The sequence below is a fragment of the Oncorhynchus tshawytscha genome, linkage group LG05 (genome assembly GCF_018296145.1).
Source record: "Oncorhynchus tshawytscha isolate Ot180627B linkage group LG05, Otsh_v2.0, whole genome shotgun sequence".
Taxonomy (NCBI): Eukaryota; Metazoa; Chordata; class Actinopteri; order Salmoniformes; family Salmonidae; genus Oncorhynchus; species Oncorhynchus tshawytscha.
The window spans coordinates 61,844,851-61,866,350 of NC_056433.1; the positions used below are offsets into that span (position 1 = coordinate 61,844,851).

At 40.5% G+C, this 21,500-nt stretch overlaps 3 protein-coding genes across 9 annotated transcripts in view; 2 read left to right on the forward strand and 1 right to left on the reverse strand.

Moving 5' to 3' along the window:
• Positions 1-65: 65 nt before the first annotated feature.
• Positions 66-3,657, forward strand: LOC112251049 (lysosome-associated membrane glycoprotein 3). 2 transcript variants are annotated; one of them, XM_024421708.2, is made up of 8 exons: positions 66-146; positions 318-371; positions 467-640; positions 986-1,209; positions 1,491-1,616; positions 1,925-1,979; positions 2,100-2,273; positions 3,174-3,657. In XM_024421708.2, the coding sequence occupies exons 3-8, from the start codon at positions 571-573 to the stop codon at positions 3,314-3,316; spliced, it is 792 nt and encodes a 263-aa protein (XP_024277476.1). In that variant the 5' UTR covers positions 66-146; positions 318-371; positions 467-570; the 3' UTR covers positions 3,317-3,657. The 2 variants fall into 2 exon arrangements, with proteins under 2 accessions (XP_024277476.1, XP_024277477.1); XM_024421709.2 differs by having other exon boundaries at positions 318-640.
• Positions 3,658-6,360: 2,703 nt separating this feature from the next.
• On the forward strand, positions 6,361-14,988 carry LOC112251045 (methylcrotonoyl-CoA carboxylase subunit alpha, mitochondrial). 2 transcript variants are annotated; one of them, XM_024421702.2, is made up of 19 exons: positions 6,361-6,707; positions 7,320-7,402; positions 7,545-7,684; positions 7,777-7,872; positions 8,002-8,123; positions 8,566-8,713; positions 8,810-8,931; positions 9,021-9,132; positions 9,320-9,401; positions 9,614-9,741; positions 9,946-10,129; positions 11,618-11,727; positions 11,820-12,036; positions 12,158-12,244; positions 12,764-12,813; positions 12,918-13,055; positions 13,151-13,255; positions 13,626-13,697; positions 13,839-14,988. In XM_024421702.2, exons 1-19 carry the CDS (start codon positions 6,655-6,657, stop codon positions 13,953-13,955), a joined length of 2,166 nt encoding a protein of 721 aa, XP_024277470.1. In that variant the 5' UTR covers positions 6,361-6,654; the 3' UTR covers positions 13,956-14,988. The 2 variants fall into 2 exon arrangements, with proteins under 2 accessions (XP_024277470.1, XP_024277471.1); XM_024421703.2 differs by having other exon boundaries at positions 7,359-7,402.
• Positions 14,989-18,840: 3,852 nt separating this feature from the next.
• LOC112251050 (phospholipid-transporting ATPase IF) overlaps positions 18,841-21,500 on the reverse strand; it is a 34,117-nt gene continuing 31,457 nt past the window's right edge. For 2 of the 5 annotated variants that reach the window (XM_042322193.1, XM_042322191.1), the window contains one exon: positions 18,841-20,051. Coding sequence is in view for 2 of the 5 variants with exons in the window: in XM_042322191.1 (XP_042178125.1) it covers positions 19,949-20,051 (103 nt within the window). In the remaining 3 variants the exon portion in view is untranslated. The remainder of the gene's footprint in view (positions 20,052-21,500) is intronic. The other 3 variants (XM_024421710.2, XM_024421713.2, XR_006083461.1) reach the window with 2 other exon arrangements.

Genomic DNA, 21,500 nt, shown 5'->3' on the forward strand with positions numbered 1-21,500 from the left:
TTGTCCCTCCCTACCTTTGACCCTAAATGCATCCAATGCCTGCTAACACACAGTTTGATTTCCCCAGCAGCGCAGCCATTCCCAGAATCCAACCACAGCTCCGGTGCAATAAACATGAACCAATGTATAAAGGCATCATGGTCAAGGTATGATACAAATACAATCTTTGATAAACCAATAGAAAAAAAATGTTCCTCATATTTTCAATTTAGAGCCTAAAGCCTGTAACTCAGGATTAATTCAAACAAGTAATTGTCATAGAAACTGCTCAATCAACATGTCCTTTGAACCAACCTACTTTAACGCTATCTTTTTAGATAAAGAGTTGAGTAGACACAAATAACAAGATATCTGACCTGCAACAGCACAAGGTAAAGTTAGTCACATCATATAGGGTATATCAGCCATTTAAAGATAGCTCATAAATCATTTAAAAAGAAAACCCTCTTTGACCCTCCCCCTGAAGGCACTCATCTCTTGAACAAGGCGTTTTGGTCGTCTGGAGATGAATTCACCACATCACACCTCATACATTTGGTCACAACACAAATACTCAGCTGAACACAGAAGATGACAGACAAACTCAGAAACAACATGCATCATGAAACAATACTTTTTCTACTGGTTGCGATCATAATGGGTGAGTTGCATGCACCTCTATCTAATAATGTCCAATAATGTCTCATCTATTCGGTGGTAGTGGTTGTCTGATATAAGTTGATACTGCAGGCCATTTGAATCTGAATTTGATTCTTAGATAATGTTAGAAAAGAGTGGAAGTGTACTCTTAAAAAGTCTAAATCATTGCATGACATTTTACAGACATAATAATGGCTACTTCAACACATTTTTACAATTATTGATTTAATTTTATTGTAAAAAATAAGATGAACCTATGGGGGATCTGTAATTGTGCATGTGAATGTTGCCCTGGGTTTATGGTTTCTGTAAACTGTTTCACTTCACACACTACACCGCTTCACAGGAAACAGCCTTATGACTGCTGCATTGGACCAGACCATCATCACCACAGATGAGTCTGGCCTAAACAACCCTGAGCCTACCGAGCAATCAAGCCTCCCAGAGAAGCCTGTTCTTCAGCCCAAAGAGACCGCTCCTGTCACCGGAAACTATGTGCTGAATGACATCGCAGGCAAGCCATGCATCAAGGTCTCCATGGGAGTGGAGTACATAGTTATTGAGAAGAAGGTAGGGACAATCACTTTCTCAGCACTTTTTGTTTGTGTTTCAGCACTTCTTTATCAGGGGTGAGACATCATGTGGTTTGTCACCTAAGTCGTGAAAAAAAAAAACGGCCATTCTCATACACATTACTATGTTTGGTCATGAGTGCGACCATACACTCATTATGATACTATATTATTAAGTAGCTCTAAATCTATAACAAGAATTACTTGTTCCTACATCATCACTTGTTTGCTATTGCTTTTGTCCTTTTCCAATCCAATGGTATGTTGATCCTTTTTCAGAAAGCTTCCTATTTCAACTTAGACCCTTACACCACCCTCGCTACAGGGAGATGTGGTCAAAAAGAGGCCGTTCTTTCCCTGGCTATTGTAGGAGAGGGAGGCTATCTGGATCTCACCTTTGAAAAGGTACAAATTCAGAAACTTCCATCTTCTCATGCCACACATGATGTCTAATGCATATGACCACATCACCTTATAACTGGAAAAGTTTTTTCCTCTCCGACTCTGAGATGATAACTAAGAATAATCACAGGTTGACCAGAACTGTTCCATATAACGATCAGAAGCAGAGCAATACATTATATCTATATATGGCTCTGAGCAGAAGCAAACTCATTCAAATGCATTTGCATGATGATTTGCATGTTTGGCTTTTAATAAAAACAATTATTTATTTATTTAATGCACATCATTAACTATTTTTCCTCCCACAGGAAGGGAACATATCCTATGTGTCAAAGGTCAGAGCTAATTTGGCACCAAGCAAAGGTGAGTTGACCAACATGATCTCACAAGTAGACACATGATTTGAAAAAAAATGCATGGATATTTTTCAACTGATTTTTCATTGTTCGAAAAACAAGGCTGAGCATATTCTTTCACCATTAGGAAATAAAAACTATCCTGGGGTGATAGAACATGAAAAGCTGTTCCCAACTGCCGCTGACCACAGCCTCAAGTGTAATTCTCAGACCAAGTTTCATCTGGCTGAAAACCTTAGAGTGAAGCTTGGGCCTCTTCAGTTCCAAGCCTTCAAACTCACCAATGGGAAGTTTGGAGAGGGTATGTCGATTTTTACATTTTGAGGACCTTTTCGTTCATGATGTTCGAAAGCCTTCTGTTTATTATTTTTCTGTAAGCATATTTATGGTATAATGCTCTTTTAAATGTAATATTGTAAAGGTAATGTTTTACCGTTTTGGCCCCTCAAAAACAATTATCCAAGTGTTAAGATCCAGATTAAATATTATTATTTTAAAAAATATTGTAAAATGTAACAGAATCAGTCAAAACAAAATCAATACTGTGTTTCTATTTTTACATTACATTTACTTTACAAAATTTTTAAAAACTTGCAAAAAAAGTTAACCACATCCTGGGGTCATTTTGAAGTTCTTGCTCTAATACATTTTGCTGGTATATATTTTTTAAATGATCTAGGAAGGGAAAACTCCATAACATATGCAGTAAATCTCCTGTATTTATCTTACATCTAAGACATGTGTCAGTTATCTTATTATCAAGTAAATGCAGTCTATGTGGAGTAAAATATGTGTTGTTCAATATATTGAATTGCATCTGTCTATGTTTGGTTGCCATCAAGTAGCTCTGAAAGGTTTCAAGCAAGTCATCCTAGTCTACTGGGTCATAGTTACAGCCTAGGTCTCTTTCTGTCTCATTTGCATGTTAGGTTATTATAAGTAGGTCAATTATTATTCTGTGTATTATACGTCAGTGAGATCAGACCTCAAGTTGACCAAGTACTATGAATACGATTTTCGGGTAGTGATTCCTTTGGAGTATTAGAGAAATGGTATTTTGTCTTTTCTTTGAACCAGTATTTAAGAAGCTAGTTTCAGGAAGCTCATGCTGGTCTTTGAGGTGTTGAAATTGCAGGATTTCCTTCCCTTTCAAGTTTCATAAACAATATATATATTTTTTGTCCCCCCTATGGCGTTTCAGAGGTTGAGTGCTGGGCTGACTTCAACAAGAGGATCTTCCCCATCATTATTGGTGCCACAGTTGTGGGACTCCTCCTGATTGCTATCCTGACCTTCCTGATCATCCGGAACAACCGTAGACAAGCTGGCTATGACAGGATCTGAGAAGACTTCATGCAAACATAACATGAATGCTTTTTATACCCATGTTTTGTATTTCCTAGATGCTTTTTAGTATTTTTATCCATGACTCAATATGAACCTTTTTATTGTTGTTTTTTAATATTTAATTCTGTTTGCAAAGAAAATAGAAATAATATTATTACAGTAAAAAATATGTGAATGTGGTTAATACTTCTAGGAAAACACTCTAAGTTTACAATCATAATCAGCCAATATGGTCAGCAAATTGAATCATGATGCATGCTAATTATATATTTTTTGGGAAATTATATTTTGTTTAAAGAGTGCTCATATTCCCTTATTAAAAGTGTGGCTTTATCCAGCACGATTGAAATTCATTGTTTTCAAGTTCACATATAAGTATAGATTTCTTGCATGCTTTATTATAAAAACACACTGTCCAAAAAGAGCTAATTCTGTAACAGTAGCGTAGCCAGAAATTCATTGGAGGGTGGGCCTGCAAAATAATCATCATTATTATTTAAAAAATAAGCTAACTTCCTGTAATTCTACACATTCTGCCATAGGGCAAAGAGAAAATATTGCAGTTCTAAAGCTGATTGATTTACTGCAATTCTTCAAATTTTGCCATGGGGCAGACAGGAAAATGTGCAGTTTTATTGCTAATCTCTTGCTATTCTACACATTTTGCAATGACGTCGAGATAAACATTTAGCATTTTTTAAGCTAATTAAAGCTCAAATAAACTGACTGAGATAAAGGCACTGGGTTATGAGCCAAATTGTTTGCTAAATGAACAAATTAAGTAGGCAGTAGCATGGTGCATATGTAACCGATGTGAAATGGCTAGCTAGTTAGCGGTGGTGCGCGCTAATAGTGTTTCAATCGGGTGATGTCACTTGCTCTGAGACCTGAAGTAGTTATTCCCCTTGCTCTGCAAGGGCCGTGGCTTTTGTGGCGTGCTAGTTAATGATGCTTAGTGGGTGTCAGTTGTTGATGTGTACAGAGGGTCCCTGGTTCAAGCCCAGGTAGGGGAGAGGAACGGAAGCTATACTGTTAGCCATAGAAGCACAGTGACATATGCCTCAATGCGCATATGTCACTGATTGGGTGGGCCTGGCTCCCCAGTGGGTAGGCCTGGGCCAACCAAGCCCACCCCTACCTACGTGGCTGTTCTGCAAGATGGTGGAAATTATGTCTGGAACCTCTCAAAAAATGTACTTCCAAAGTGTCAACACTGTGACCTCTCCTTATTGGATCACCACGCCCCAAGATTAGTTTTATATTGTAACTTTACAATATTCTTTATAATATTGAAAAGATAGCCGATTTACTGCTCTAACAATGGGAAAATACATGTCCTCAAAGATGTAAGTCAGGTAGGAGGAGGCTAGATCAGGTGGGATAATTTTAGTCAATGAGAGGGCAGATATGCATGTGACCAACAGACCATAGAGATAGAAGACTTTGAATCTGTACCATTAAAGGTGTCTGTGACAGCATGGGTAGTGCCATTGAGGCTTTCTCCGTTTTAAATGAGGTCATTTCCTTCATCAACATTAGCTGATTGCCCCTAACTAATAGGAATCCCCACCCAGTTGACTACTTTAAAATGGTGCAAGCCCTAAACGGTAATGTCCATTTTAAAACGGGTTATATCCATAATGAGTTCTCTATCTATGTATAACAACAGGCGCAACTCTGATATAAAGTATAATTGATGAAATGCCCCGTGCGTCCACTTATATCAGTACACGAGTAACAACCTAACCATTACGAAACTTCTATTATATCAAATAAGCCTCACGTAGTAAATTAGCAATTACTTTTTTTAGTTGACCAAATTCGACACGCTCATTGACCTCCATACAAAAATTCCTCACTTTGTGTGCTTATTTTTTTGTGGACAAACCAAATATGTGTCGTAACTAAACTAACGTTGTTCTATCTGTGGCACTACAGTGGTAAACTTGATTACCAACAACGACGAGACGGCCTACAGGGAGGAGGTGAGGGCCCTCGGAGTTTGATGTCAAGAAAATAACCTTAAACTCAATGTCAACAAAACAAAGAAGATGATCGTGGACTTCAGGAAACAGCAGAGGGAGCACCCCACTATCCACATCGACGGGACAGTAGTGAAGAGGGTGGAAGGTTTTAAGTTCCTCGGCGTACACATCACGGACAAACTGAAATGGTCCACCCACACATACAGGAGGCTGAAGAAATTCGGCTTGTCACCAAAAACACTAACAAACTTTTACAGATGCACAATCGAAAGCATCCTGTCGGGCTGTATCACCGCCTGGTACGGCAACTGCCCCGCCATAACCGTAAGGCTCTCCAGAGGGTAGTGAGGTCTGCACAACGCATCACCAGGGGCAAACTACCTGCCCTCCAGGACACCTACACCACCCGATGTCACAGGAAGGCCAAAAAGATCATCGAGGACAACAACCACCCGAGCCACTGCCTGTTCACCCCGCTATCATCCAGAAGGCGAGGTCAGTACAGGTGCATTGAAGTGGGGACCGAGACTGAAAAACAGCTTCTATCTCAAGGCCATCAAACTGTTAACCAGCCATCACTAACATTGAGTTGCTGCTGCCAACATACTGACTCAAATCTCTAGCCACTTTAATAATTTAAAAATAGGATGTAATACATGTATCACTAGCCACTTTAAACAATGCCACTTTATATAATGGTTACATACCCTACATTACTCATCCCATATGTACTTACTGTACTCTATACCATCTACTGCATCTTGCCTATGACATTCGGCCATCGCTCATTCATATATTTGTATGTACTTATTTCTATTAATTCCTTTACACTTGTGTGTATAAGGTAGTTGTTGTGAAATTGTTAGATTACTTGTTAAATATTACTGCATGGTCGGAACTAGAAGCACAAGCATTTCGCTACACTCGCATTAACTTCTGCTAACCATGTGCATGTGACCAATAAAATGTTGCTTTGATTTGGTAAAACGTCTTGCTTTGCCTCTTCCTCTCTGCCCCGCCTCTGTCTCGGCATTTTCTATTGGTTGATCATCCTACGCGTCCACAAGAGAGAAACACTCAGCAAATTGAATTTAGTCGTTTACGTCACTTTGTAGCGATTTTCACCAAACTAAGCATGTTTCGGCCTATAGTGTCATGTAATACCATTTCCACCGATCAACTTTAGTTGATAATACGTATTGTAAAGTGCAGTATCTTAACCAGCTACATTTTAAATGGTCGAAATGGTTTAAATCGAAATAATATATTTGAAAGGCAAACGCTTATTTTCTTATTCAGCTAACGCGTTAGCCAGCTACTGACTGTTTAGACTGCAAACGTTAACTTCACATGGCTTCTGTCCTGAATGTTCAAACCCTACAGGGTTTAAGAATATTTCAACAGTAAGTCGATAATGCTTGTCATATGTTGTTATGTTTACGATAACTGCATGTTAGCTATTTTGAATAAATAAACTGCTTAGAAAAGATTAGAAGATGTCGATAGTTTTCTGTCAAGACAGATGGCTGGCTAGCTAGCTAGTCAGCAAACCCAACGCGCAAGATTGTAGCTAGTTTGCTTCTTGACGCTAGCTAACGTTAGTGTTAAAATGGTTAAACAACACTAGCTCATGTTGGCCAAAACGATTACGCTATATGTTGTGTGTGTCAACATGGCTAACTAGACTACTTACCTTTCTTAAAAATTATCCACCGATTCTGGTTAAATAAAGGTAGCTGGCTGGCTAACTTAGCATAACAGCTAGGTAGTTAAGCAGTTGAACGGTTAAACGTTTTGTTTCCAAAGCGATGGGCAGTTAATTTAATGCATTTAGCTCTATATCAACTAGTTATCTTCTTTGAGCAATGATCATTATGAATACGAGTGTTAGCCAGCTGTGGACAAACAAACTGCTCTTTAGTACATGGTACAGTTAGCATGCCCTTGAAAGCCATTCATTGATGTAAACAGCTGTAACAACGTGCTCTCTTTACATGACCTTTTCAACCATCAAGGTCCGTGTCCTGCCTTGTTCTTTTATTATCTCATCTTAGGAAATTGATATGGACCAAAGGATTTGTGCGGTTTGCCTCAATTGGTAAGTAACATGGAGCAATATTGAATATCTCTTTGTGAAGTTATTAATCGCCATGTAGATTGAACTGCAAAGGAAGCATTGTAGTTGTCTCGATTAGTATGCTTTACATCATCACTCATACCTCAGGTCTCTTTCCCTCTAGGGCAAGGCAGGATAGAAAAAGTCCTCATTGCCAACAGAGGAGAAATCGCCTGCCGTGTGATGCGAACAGCAAAGAAGATGGGTGTGCGCTCTGTGGCAGTATACAGTGATGCAGATCGTCATTCCATGCATGTGGCCATGGTATGTCAAGGCTAAAGGTTGAAACTTTGACCCCTCTGTCAGTATATGTTTGTAGATGCAGCTGTATTTATGGGGCTTCTCATGTTTCTTAGGCAGATGAGGCCTATAACATTGGGCCAGCCGCATCCCAGCAGAGTTACTTGTCCATGGAGAAAGTCATGGAGGTTGCCAAGAGATCTGGATCACATGTATGTTGTCAAGTGCAGTATTGTATTTACAGTACTCATTCATTATGGCAATCCCCAGTTTCTCAAAGTCGCAATTCAGACTATATCTGACGAATACGTTTATGTTTATGAATGGTGTTTTTGTTATAGGCTGTCCACCCAGGATATGGCTTCCTGTCAGAGAACACAGAGTTTGCTGAGGCATGCAAACAGGAGGGTATCATCTTTATTGGCCCTCCATCATCTGCTATCAGAGACATGGGTATCAAAAGGTATAGTAAAAGGTAGACTCAGCGATATGACATAGATGCAGAAAGTAAATGGCATAGTGGGTCAATTTCCTCAACAACTAAGAGTGTTGAAGCGCGAGGCACAATGTCTCTGCTGTGTTGGTGCCATGGCTACCACGCTGTAACAGTGTGAAGCAAACCCGTGAACATGCACAGATACTGTGTGACTGTGTTGCATCTCGCTCATCTCAATATCTGCAGGGCTGCTTGTGGGAACTTTATTTTGCTGTATCTACCTTTTAAATGACTGTGTCCCCTAGGATATTTTTTAGCAGCAGTTGTGAAGTTAGTGAGGGGGATGTGGTGGGCGTGGCCAATGAATGACTCCTCTTTAAAGTCACGCTTCAGTGTTGTATGTTGTAAGTCTGATTTGAATACTAGTTATTCAAAAGTTACATCTTAGAAATCTATATATTTTTCCTAGTACATCAAAATACATAATGTCAGCTGCGGGTGTTCCTATCATCGAGGGTTACCACGGAGAGGACCAATCGGATGAGAAGCTCCAAGCTGAGGCTGTCAGGATAGGCTATCCAGTGATGATAAAGGCTGTGCGTGGCGGGGGTGGTAAAGTAAGTTAGATGCACACACAGAAAGGATTGTTTCATGGAATGATAGTGTTGTTGTTTGTGTCTTATGGCTCCTACGGTTGTGATTGGTTTATCTAGGGAATGCGCATTGCACACACCACTGAAGACTTCCACGAGCAGCTTGAGTCTGCGAGACGAGAGGCTCGCAAGTCCTTCAATGATGATGTCATGCTAGTGGAGAAATTTGTAGAGGACCCCAGGTATGTAGAAGACACTCTATCTATTTATGTTTAAGGTTCAGACTACACCCCTGTTTAGATGTTGTGACAGATCTTGCTTCACTCACCAGACATGTGGAGGTCCAGGTTTTTGGGGACCAGCATGGAAATGCTGTCTACCTGTTTGAGAGGGATTGCAGCGTGCAGAGAAGGCACCAGAAGATCATTGAGGAAGCACCAGGTGTAAGTGCTATGATACAGCTACCCCCATAATTTTGCTCTCAGCACAACAACATGTCTTGGTTTCCTGTGTGAATGGCTGTCTGCTGGATAGGAGGCTTGATGCACTGTGTTTTGCACTCCCTAGTCTGTGTGACTGTGTGTGTGTTAATGATTTGTAGTGTTTTTGTGTTTGCACCTGTGCTTGCAGCCTGGAATTAGCAAGGAGGTGAGGCGGAAACTGGGTGAGGCAGCCGTGAGAGCAGCCAAAGCCGTCAACTATGTGGGAGCAGGTGAACAGAGAATTGACCTCAAACCTTACACAAATAATTCATATTTGCATGCTGGGATGCAGAGTCCTCAATTTCCATTGTCTTTTTTTGGGGGCATTGAACACTCACCCACTAGAGGGTGTGAAAAAAATATTCTGTTGTAACACCTGTTTGCTTTGCACCATCCTGTGCACTGGTGTATTAACCACATGTATGTCCCTGTCTATATGCAGGCACTGTGGAGTTCATCATGGATGCACAGCACAACTTCTTCTTCATGGAGATGAACACGCGTCTGCAGGTGGAGCACCCTGTGTCTGAGATGATCACTGGTACTGACCTGGTGGAGTGGCAGCTCAGAGTAAGGCAGAAAGAGGGAGAGGAATGCCAACAGAAGGGTGTTGGGGACATCAATGTGTTGTAATATGTTGAGTGTATTTATTAGCTCTTTTAGAGGGCCTCATAATCCCAGAGAGAGCAGGATTTCAATCTGAATATAGATTTGGTTAACAATTTGTAAACGCACCACCCTGACGTTTGTGTACTCTTCTCACTTGTCTCTCAGGTGGCTGCAGGGGAGAGGCTGCCCCTCCTGCAGGAGGAGATAGAACTGATGGGCCATTCGTTTGAGGCCAGGATATACGCTGAGGACCCCAACAACGACTTCCTCCCTGGGGCAGGACCCCTCCTTCATCTGTCGACACCCCTGGCAGACGAGTGCACACGCATCGAGACAGGCGTCAGGGAAGGTACAGTACACCCAGTTCACCTGGACCTACTTACACCTACTTAACACAGCTGTCAGACAGTACTGTTGATATTAGAGGTCGACCGATTATGATTTTTCAACACTGATACCGATACCGATTATTGGAGGACCAAAAAAAGCAGATAGCGATTAATCAGACAATATTGTTATTTTTATATATATATTTGTAATAATGACAATTGCAACAATACTCAATTAACACTTATTTTAACCTAATATAATACATAAATAAAATCTATTTAGTCTCAAATAAAAAATGAAACATGCTCAATTTGGTTTAAATAATGCAAAACGGTGTTGGAGAAGGTAAAAGTGCAATGTGCCATGTAAAAAAGCTAACGTTTAAGTTCCTTGCTCAGAACATGAGAACATATGAAAGCTAGTGCTTTAATATTCCCAGTTCTTCAATATTCCCAGTTAAGAAGTTTTAGGTTGTAGTTATTATAGGAATTATGACGCGTAGACTATTTCTCTCTATACCATTAGTATTTCATATACCTTTGACTATTGGATGTTCTAATAGGCACTTTAATATTGCCAGCCTAATCTCAGGAGTTGATAGGCTTGAAGTCATAAACAGCGCTGTGAAGCAAGCATTGCTAAGAGCTGCTGGCCAACGCTCAGTCAGACGGCTCTATTGAATCCTAATATAATAAACACAGACATATGAGCCGTTGGCCATTAATATGGTCAAATCCGGAAACTATCATTTAAAAAACAAAACGTTTTTTTCTTTCAGAGAAATACAGAACCGTTACGTATTTTATCGAACGGGCAGCAACCCTAAGTCTAAATATTGCTGTTACATTGCACAACCTTCAATGTTATGTCATAATTATGTAAAATTTTGGCAAATTAGTTCGCAACTAGCCAGGCGGCCTAAACTGTTGCATATACCCTGACTCTGCGTGCAATGAACACAAGATAAGTGACACAATTTCCCTAGTTAATATTGCCTGCTAATGTTAATTTATTTTAGCTAAATATGCAGGTTTTAAAAATATATACTTCTGTGTATTGATTTTAAGAAAGGCATTGATGTTTATGGTTAGGTACAACAATTGTGCTTTTTTCGAGAATGCGCTTAAATCATTCTCCGTTTGGCGAAGTAGGCAATGATTCGATGATAAATTAACAGGCACCGCATTGATTATATGCAACGCAGAACAAGCTAGTTAACCTAGTAATATCATCAACCATGTGTAGTTAACTAGTGATTATGTGAAGATTGATTTTTATAAGAGAAGTTTAATGCTAACTTACCTTGGCTCCTTGCTGCACTCGCGTAACAGGTGGTCAGCCTGCCACGCAGTTTCCTCATGGAATGCAATGTAATCGGCGGCCAAAAATGCCAATTATTGATTGTTATGAAAACTTGAAATCGGCCCTAATTAATCGGCCATGCCGGTTAATCGGTCGACCTCTAGTTGATGTATCCACATGATTATGTACCTGTCTGTGTTCTCAGGAGATGAAGTGTCAGCCCACTACGACCCCATGATCGCTAAACTGGTGGTGTGGGGAGAGGACCGCTCTGCTGCTCTGAGGAAGCTCAGATACTGCTTACGTCAGTACAACGTAAGAGTATTAACATTATACACATACTGGACACATCCCACTGCGTATTTCTGTTTTGTAACTGTTGATTGATTGACCACTGATCCCGGCAGATTGTAGGCCTCAACACCAATATTGACTTCCTGCTGAGTCTGTCTGGCCACCCAGAGTTTGAGGCGGGGAATGTGACCACCAGCTTCATCCCCCAGCACTATGAGCAGCTGTTCCCCAAGCCCATCCCTCCCTCCAGGGCCACACTGTGTCAGGCTGCCCTGGGCCTGCTGCTCAGAGAGAGGGCCAGCACTCAAACCTTCAGAGACCAGTCCAATGGTGAGGAATAACAACACAGGCCTGTCTACAGGTCGCTGAGAACTATACCACAACTGCCTGAAAAAGTGCTGTTGTCTGTTGGAGGATACCTTAAACTGTCTGTTCTTTTCTCCTGTCCCAGATCCCTTCTCTCCTTTTGCCTCCAGTAACGGCAGGAGGGTGAACATCCTATATAGTAGGAATATGATGCTCCAGCTGGGTGAAACTAGTGAGTCCAAACCTCCTTCAATAGCTCAGAGGAAGCAGCCAGTAGACCTTGGTTTGATTGAAATGCTCTTCACTCAGTCTTATGTTGATGAGGAGCCCAGCCAGGCCTCCTAGACCTCATTCTTGTTTCTCCTAGACCTCACTAATGACATTGATTAGTGTGTCTGATTCCATCCAGACTATAAGTGAACCCATCTTAATACCATCTCCTCACTATAATGAAACATTCAGCAGTCCTTAATGCAAAGTTAGTCTCTCTCATCCTCATGTTTCACTGTTGCTGAAAATATTGATTGAATACAGAGAAAAAGTACTTTATTTGTCATTTAAGTACTTTTAATCTGCTTTTTGTTTACTTGTGACATGGAATTTGTCGTAAAAGTTATTCATATTTTATGTCATACATAAAGTAATTTGAACAGGACCCATCATATGCATTTTTTATGAAGGCAAGTCTTCCATGAATCAAGTGGCAGAGAAAAGACTGTTAAAGTTCTGTGAATTTTTTTTTTCTGTGCAGAAGTGGAATTAACGGTTACATATAATCCAGATGGGACCTACTCTATGGAGGTACATGTTCTGTGGGTGCTGAGTGTTGTAAAAATGTCTAATGGAAAAGGTTGAACATACCCAAACATGATTTCCTGCGGCTGATGTGTTGTCTCCTTCCTCAGATTGGAGGGGAAGTGTTCCAGGTGTCAGGGGAGGTGGAGACACAGGGACAGACATCATTCCTGCACTGCTCTGTGAATGGGGTGAAGTCCCGGCCCAAACTGGTCATCCTGGATAACACAGTACACCTCTTCTCTATGGTGAGTCCCCTCCTCTGGAACACATGTTCTCCATCAGGGTACCTTATGTCCTCTAAGCCACCCTCTCCTCCAACCCACCCTCTCCTCCCCATCAGGAGGGTAGTGCGGAGGTGAGCATTCCAGTACCCAAGTTCCTGGCTGGTGTGAGCACAGGAGCACAGGGAGGAGCTGTGGCACCCATGACTGGGACCATTGAGAAGGTAATAAATTACAGATTCTCTTCTCATTGCTGTCTCTCACTGCCATAATGTATCTGTCTATAAAAGCTGACCCAGCCACTCTGACTGATCTTTAATATGTTGCTGTGGGATGTGATTTCCTGCCAGATGGTCAGGCATGCTGATTCATGGGATATCTCTCATTAGCTCACTTAGCGGCTAATGTCGGAAAATGATTTAATCTATACCTCCTGTTGATGACATGGTGTGAATCGTTCAGATGTGCCAATTGATAAATGTCAGTTGCAATGGAAAAACAGAATGTGGCCACACGGACTCTCTGTCCTAACATTAACAGGGCCATTTAGAATTGATAGGGAAGATCCTTAATATGATCTCATCTTTATTCCAGGTGCTGGTGAAGGCAGGAGACACAGTACAGATGGGAGACTCCTTGATGGTGATGAATGCCATGAAAATGGAGGTGAGCTGACATTTCAGGCACTGGGAGGATTCCACTCCCAATACTACACATGGACTTTTCTAACTCTGTAGCCACCCACTTATCACTCACATTGGGCTCGAAATGAACTATGGGTCCTCAGACTATTCTCTCTTTCTGCAGCACATCATCCGAGCACCCAAAGCTGGAGTCATCAAGAAGGTGTTTTTCAAGGATGGCTCCCAGGCCAACCGGCACGCAGCCCTGGTAGAGTTTGAGGAGGCCGCTGAGGAGGAATAATCTAATCCTCATGTGTGAATATTTATTTGTGAACTTTGAGACTAAGTTACTGTAGAAATCAAATCAGGCATTTTAAAATTCAACCGGAAGGGTTGATGCATTTTCTACAGGAGTAGCAAACTGCTGTACAATCCTAAGGGAACACACTACAGGTCCATGTGGATCACACTGTACAGTTGCCAGAAAATTGCCTTCATGTTTTGTGGCAGAAATGTGTCGATATTTAACAATACTGGTATATTTGCTTAGGTTTTTTTTCTAATCCAAATTTTCTGATGGCTGTGTAGAAGTCTGGCTTTTGTACTATTCTCCTCTTGCAGTTCTCTCTTTGCAGACTGCCATCATTGAAGTCGTTTGTGGTGTTGTCAAAATGAAGGGTGATGTAAAAAATAAATAAAGTCATCAGTGATTGGTTCTTCTCTAACCAATCAGAATTTTCAAAATGCCACTTTATCATCAGTTTCTGGGACCAATTAGATGGTCTAGAATGGATTTCTATTCGGGGAGTTATTCAGATCGACTCATTGTGAGGAAGGGCATGGCGTCGCATTTGGCCAGAGCAAGGACATTTTCTTCTAGCTTCAGTTTTGTACATGCTGCCACATCTTCTATAGCCTGGTCCCAGATCTGTTTGTACTCCTTGTCATGATATCACAAACAGACTGGCACTCAGGCTACATTTTAGTCTTGGAAATCCCAGACCTAGGGTAACATTGTGGGAGCCTAGCTACATCTCATGATTCAGATTCAATCCAGGATGTGAAATTACAGTAAGGGCTATTCACCGATAACGGCCTACCTTGTATTGGTTACTTTAGTCCATGGAAGAGATTACCTATCATTAAACAACCAATTTGAGAGAAGGTTGGTGCTGAAATCAGTCAGGGTTAAAGTGTTGAATCCCCCGAAGCACACACTCCTGACAACTTGTTTGTGGTAAGTTATGTCTGCTAACCTGTGTGCTGTCATCCATTCAATAGTGAGCCTAATCGTTATTGGAGTGTTGCCAAATAAAAAAAATTCTAAAAGATAATTTCATAGAAACTCAATATCCTGTCTTTTTTTGTAGCTGTATAGAGGTATATTACTATTGTCATGACGTTGGCCTGGGGGATAGATTTATGACAGTCCTAAATACCTCTTCCTCTCTACCCTACATTTAAAAAACCTTTGGTTAACAGAGATTCTGGGAACATCAGTAGGTGGGGGGAAATGAACAATTGAACATATGCGGTGGTACTTAATGAATATGTCAGTTCGGTTGTCAGCAGACATTCTCATCAATGATAAGATGACAAACTACAGTGGAAAGTCTACACAGTTATCGGATTCACATGAAATTGTGATGGGATGAAATGTGATTTTAGCTTCTAAAATGAGAGATTTGGATTTTCATAAGATAGGGCTGCTCAATCAGTGGCCCGCCTCTGAAGGGACATGGGCTATAAAACACGCCCTCTTCTCCCTTCCTATATAAAGCCTTGACAACATAACTTCCTGTTGTGAGGACGACGGTCCTATGTCAGAATGGTTCAGATAACTACAGAATGAAGCCAACATCAGCGCAAGCTTTGGTTGCGAATGGTATGAACTCTTATTCACTACAGAAGTGATACCTCCTAGCCGTCGAGTTAGCAACATCAGCTGCAAACGCAGGTTAGGAAGCAACAGAGAGTATCCCGTCTACCACAACGACGTTACTACAATCATCCAATTGACAACCAGAGACATTCTTCAAAGAACAGAGGACTCGGTTTGGCAACACAGTCTTCCATCTACCAACAACCTACTGAAGCGCAGCTCAGAGTAAATATTTATTGCATTTTCCTTTTTCAAATGTGTGGTAATTTAGAATAGATATTGTATTTACAATAGCACAGCTTTTTCCCTTTGTTCCTCAGTCTCCTGCTCTTTCACTCAACCCATCCCCTTTTCCTTTGTGTAACAAGTTGTCATATCTGCTCCGCCCGCTATGGACGTTTTCCTTTGACGTAATCAAGTTATGATTAATTGTATGTGAATTGTGTGATTTATTTACTAAATACCTAACTAAACAATTTTGTATTGCTGATTCAACTTGTTAGCCATGGTTCGTGCAGATAAAATCATTTACAACTTTCAGATGAGACTGAATTGAGTTGACGATTGATATCGACTGCTATGGATGTAAAATATTACTAGGTCTTTAAGAGTATTTGGAAGATAACAGCTCTATAAATATTATTTTGTGGTGCCCGACTTTAGCTAATTACATTTACATGATTAGCTCAAATCAGGTAATATTAATTACGGAGAAATTATTTTATAGAATAGCTAGTCATATCACATAATCCAGCATAAACCAAAGACACGACACTACGCTAGTGCTATCGAATGGTCAAGTAGTGTGTGAACATTTGTTGCATACACATTCTGCTGGAAAGGACAAAAGTTACATGCTTTTTAAAAACATTTATTCCATAAATAGAATTTGCTTTAAACATCAACCATTTCACTGACAGGAGTACAATAACATACCTTTTTTCTTCAATGAACATGATCAAGAGAAACAAACAGCTGACTTCACAACAGTGTCCTTGTAGAGATGTATCCATATTGCATTCATAAATTGATTGAAATTGAAATGTGACAATCTGAACCAGATGCTGCATTTATATCAAAACTGAGTAGCAAACAAGTACAATCCATCAGATATGATCAATAGTAGTGCCAGATATAATTACGAATATTGGTACCATGCAAATAAATATCAAGCTCCACTGACTTCTTGGACAAGTGTCTCCCATTTCAAGCTACTGAGAGGTATGTAACGGCTAAAAATAGTAACCATATAAAATCCCATGATTATGTATCTCGGCAATATTCGAATAAATATGTATGCTGATGTGCATAATGTCACCTGTCATTGATAGCCAGTTTAAAATGGTTGTCTCAATGACCCTCTTGACTCAGACATTTCCATTATTGTGGGCTATAAAAGGCCCCAAAAGCTAAAGAGGATACAGAGAGCAAAAGCAGTTGCATTCAGTCCGTGAGGTTCTCTCGCCTGCCCTATTACCAGTAATATGATGGAAATAAATACAAACATTAACAAGTGGTTAGTAAGAGGGGGGAAAAGACTAACAAATTAAATAAAAACATGATTCAAATGATAGGCAATGATTAGTGAAAGGCAAACAAAAACAATGTGGCTTTGAAAACAACTAGATGTGAAAGCTATTTCATGTCATCTTGGCAGCTATTATTTCATATCTGGGTTGTTCCACGAAAAAGAGTACCTTTTGTGACCCTTTGATATTCTAAGTAGAAATTGTGCACCAATATTAAATTCTAAAGCCTGTAATATTAAATGAAGTGCCCTTTAATATAGACCACATGGAAAATTCAATAAAATCAGATTTTAATAAAGACTTGCACCAAAATTAAGCATTTTGACATGTCCCTCTGCACCCTCTAAGATGATTTTAACCCACTTAACCTGAATATTTCTCCAAGTTTTACCATCATTGTAAAGCCCTACTTATTTAGTTGCTTTGCATTTCTGAAAATCATTAATTTTAAGTTATCAGTGATTCATCGAAATAAAAAATAAAAAAGTTTCAGTGGATTTTCCCTTTAATATGGTGAAACTGTTCCTTTATTTTTGGGGGGCCATTATCTGGTGTTTTGTGGTGAAAACTGAGTGTTGAGAATAACACATCAACCCTGTTATCTGTAGAGGCTAGAATTTTTTTAATTTATGTATATACAGTGGGGCAAAAAAGTATTTAGTCAGCCACCAATTGTGCAAGTTCTCCCACTTAAAAAGATGAGAGGCCTGTAATTTTCATCATAGGTACACTTCAACTATGACAGACAAAATGAGAAGAAAATCCAGAAAATCACATTGTAGGACTTTAATGAATTTATTTGCAAATTATGGTGGAAAATAAGTATTTGGTCACCAACAAACAAGATTTCTGGCTCTCACAGACCTGTTACTTCCTCTGTCCTCCACTCATTACCTATATTAATGGCACCTGTTTGAACTTGTTATCAGTATAAAAAGACACCTGTCCACAACCTCAAACAGTCACACTCCAAACTCCACTATGGCCAAGACCAAAGAGCTGTCAAAAGGACACCAGAAACAACATTGTAGACCTGTACCAGGCTGGGAAGACAATCTGCAATAGGTAAGCAGCTTGGTTTGAAGAAATCAACTGTGGGAGCAATTATTAGGAAATGGAAGACATACAAGACCACTGATAATCTCCCTCGATCTGGGGCTCCACGCAAGATCTCACCCCGTGGGGTCAAAATGATCACAAGAACGGTGAGCAAAAATCTGAGAACCACACGGGGGGACCTAGTGAATGATCTGCAGAGAGCTGGGACCAAAGTAACAAAGCCTACCATCAGCAAGGACATTGAAGATGAAACGTGGCTGGGTCGTTCAGCATGACAATGATCCCAAACACACCGCCCGGGCAGTGAAGGAATGGCTTCATAAGAAGCATTTCAAGGTCCTGGAGTGGCCTAGCCAGTCTCCAGATCTCAACCCCATAGAAAATCTTTGGAGGGAGTTGAAAGTCCGTGTTGCCCAGCGACAGCCCCAAAACATCACTGCTCTAGAGGAGATCCGCATGGAGGAATGGGCCAAAATACCAGCAACAGTGTGTGAAAACCTTGTGAAGACTTACAGAAAACATTTGACCTCTGTCATTGCCAACAAAGGGTATATAACAAAGTATTGAGATAACTTTTGTTATTGTCCAAATACTTATTTTTCCACCATCATTTGCAAATAAATTCATAAAAATCCTACAAAGTGATTTTCTGGATTTTTTTAATCATTTTGTCTGTCATAGTTGAAGTTTACCTATGATGAAAATTACAGGCCTCATCTTTTTAAGTGGGAGAACTTGCACAATTAGAGGCTGACTAAATACTTTTTTGCACCACTATGTGCGTGTGTGAAGCCTGCATTCAATTGCCCTCCCCCGATACTTTATTTGGCACTTACTATAGTAATTTCTTTATTTAACCTCTTGATGGGAAAAAGTTGATTTTATTAAGTTGAACATGTGCTTTTTATGACAAAATGTTAAAATTAGGTGACAATTTTTTGGGGGACCAAGTTACACTTCTCAAAAGGCACTGTATTGGTGGAACAACATCTCTCGTAGGAAGCTATTATACGGACATTCTCCTGTCGACATTTCGGAACAAACACAACGCTAACAAATCTGAGCAGAAAAGGCATTACAGGGATTTTTTTTTTAATGTATTTATTTTTTTAAATACCAGAGACCTGACCAAACTGCTTTCACATTTTCATACCTTGAAAAACAGGTAGTAAAAATGGAAGGTATGGCTTTAAAAAGGTCCACCTAATTTCCTCAGGAAAGGCGGCAGACCTTTCAGATAGTCAGGTGGTGAAGCAGGAGCAGCACTAACCTACAGGCGCAAAGTAGTAGACCATGTTTTTTTCCCACTTAAATCTGACAAATCATTCTTTGGTCTGATTCCCTTTTATTATTTACAGGAACAGAACAGAGGCAAATGCAGCATCTCTGAAAGTGGTGGTGCAGAGCCTCATGGCTTTCAACGTTCTTCTCGAGATATAGTCTGAATGTCCACTGAGGTGGTCAGCCCTGGGCCGTGCAGTGAGTAGTCCCTCTGTTTGGCCATGGGGCAGGGCGGGACGGGGCACCTGGTGGGACAACTGCTCTCTGCTACCTTAGCAATGAGTGGCCTCCATGGGGGAGAGCGTCAAGATGCTCCGGTCGTTGGAATAGAAGGGGTCCGAGTTGCTCCTCGATCTAAAAGCATCAACGACAGAGGAGTGAGGGGTGGCGGTGGGAGAGGACTAAGCTGAAAACCTGCCCCTGGAGTGCTTCTGTCGGTCTCTGACCTGCCTAAAGATCCTTCATTTACTGTTGGATGGGCGGCCATCGTGCCATTACATGGTACAGTAAGGGGATGTCATGGCACAGGAGTGGTTGAAGACCTTATCTGTATTGATATGAGGAGGCCCTGCCTTGGATCTGAAGCACTGTCATCCTGCTCATCTTCCACTGCCTCCCAACCCTGTCTCCTACACTACACTTCAACCTACAGAGGGAGCAGCACAAGCAAACAAAGTCAAACCAAAAAGGAGGAGAGAATAAGGTGCATACAGTGAGGGTTAGTACAGGATGATTTAACATGGATGACTTGAACACAAACAGTCAACGTCTCCCTTCTCTATCTGCATAATGTCATTGTATGAATAATACAGCCTATGCATAACCAGGTATACTAAATACTGTTCATTTTTATAATATGAAGCTCATTTCTTGGCTGTACTATATATTAACTAATTTAGACTGAGTATATACTGCTAATACAAAAATAGGCATAATATCTAAAACAACTTAAATATATATGTGCATATCTATAGTAAAAATAAAAACATAATATTTATCTAATATCTAAGAGCCCTTGAAAAGAAAGCTCAACTCTTACCTTCAAGAAAGGCACAAGGCCCCCCCCCATCTTTCATAGCCTGTATAAGCCAACACCACCACCAGGGGATATAGTAGAGACTCACCACTTCTCAACAATATTCCTGTAGAATCTCATTCATCACTAAACTATACCCATTATTTTATCTTTGGATGAAAAGTATCAACACCACCCTATACGTGCTATGTGGATTACGTCTTTCAGATAAAGACAACGGTTTAAGCTCTTATGTACATGGTGCGGTGTAACTTCAAAAATAAGTATTTCTTGATAAATGTGTATGTTGGTATGAATTGTCTAGTGGCACTCCCTCTTGATATCAAGCTATTTGTCTATGGCCATCTAACAGAACAGAGAACAAGGCAAGCAGCAAAATATTAGATTGAATAGTGACGTCAAGGTGATAACAGCAGCATATAAATAACTTCGATGGGGGAAGTTGAATATTATCTAGATTTTAGACAGTGGCAACGACGAGAGGTTCAGACAAAGTGCAAGCAAAGCAAGAGGAGGAGTGACATTATAGAAAAGATCATGGGACACACACACACACACACACACACACACACACACAACATCTGGTTACTCAGCATACAAAATACCAAAGGCAGTCCCATGCAACAAGAGAGTTCTCTTCCTCTCAAAAGAACTTATAAGGCTTCAAGTACTTAACTGTATAAAATATATAGCAAAAACACTCTCCTATTCTCCTTTTGAGACTACAGTTTTCCAGTATCTTTATCTCAGGGAGTGTGGTCCCAGTGTTTCAGCTGTGGCACACAGACACCAAACACTGCAGCATGTCAAAACACAAGCATCATCACTCAGTGATAGTACAGGGTACAGTAAAGTAGGGCCGATATATACCTCCCATGGCCCATGGTAGGGTCTCTTTCTGCCCCTTTGCAGTGGCAGTATCTTAGCATTAAGGCCAGAACAAGTCTCAGTCTAACTTAGATCCTTTTCTTTCCCAGTGCTCGCCTCACCTCACAGTGTTGGGACAGTGAGGGTGTAGAGTACATGTGTGGGCAGACAAGGGAGGGGCTGAGAAAGCGT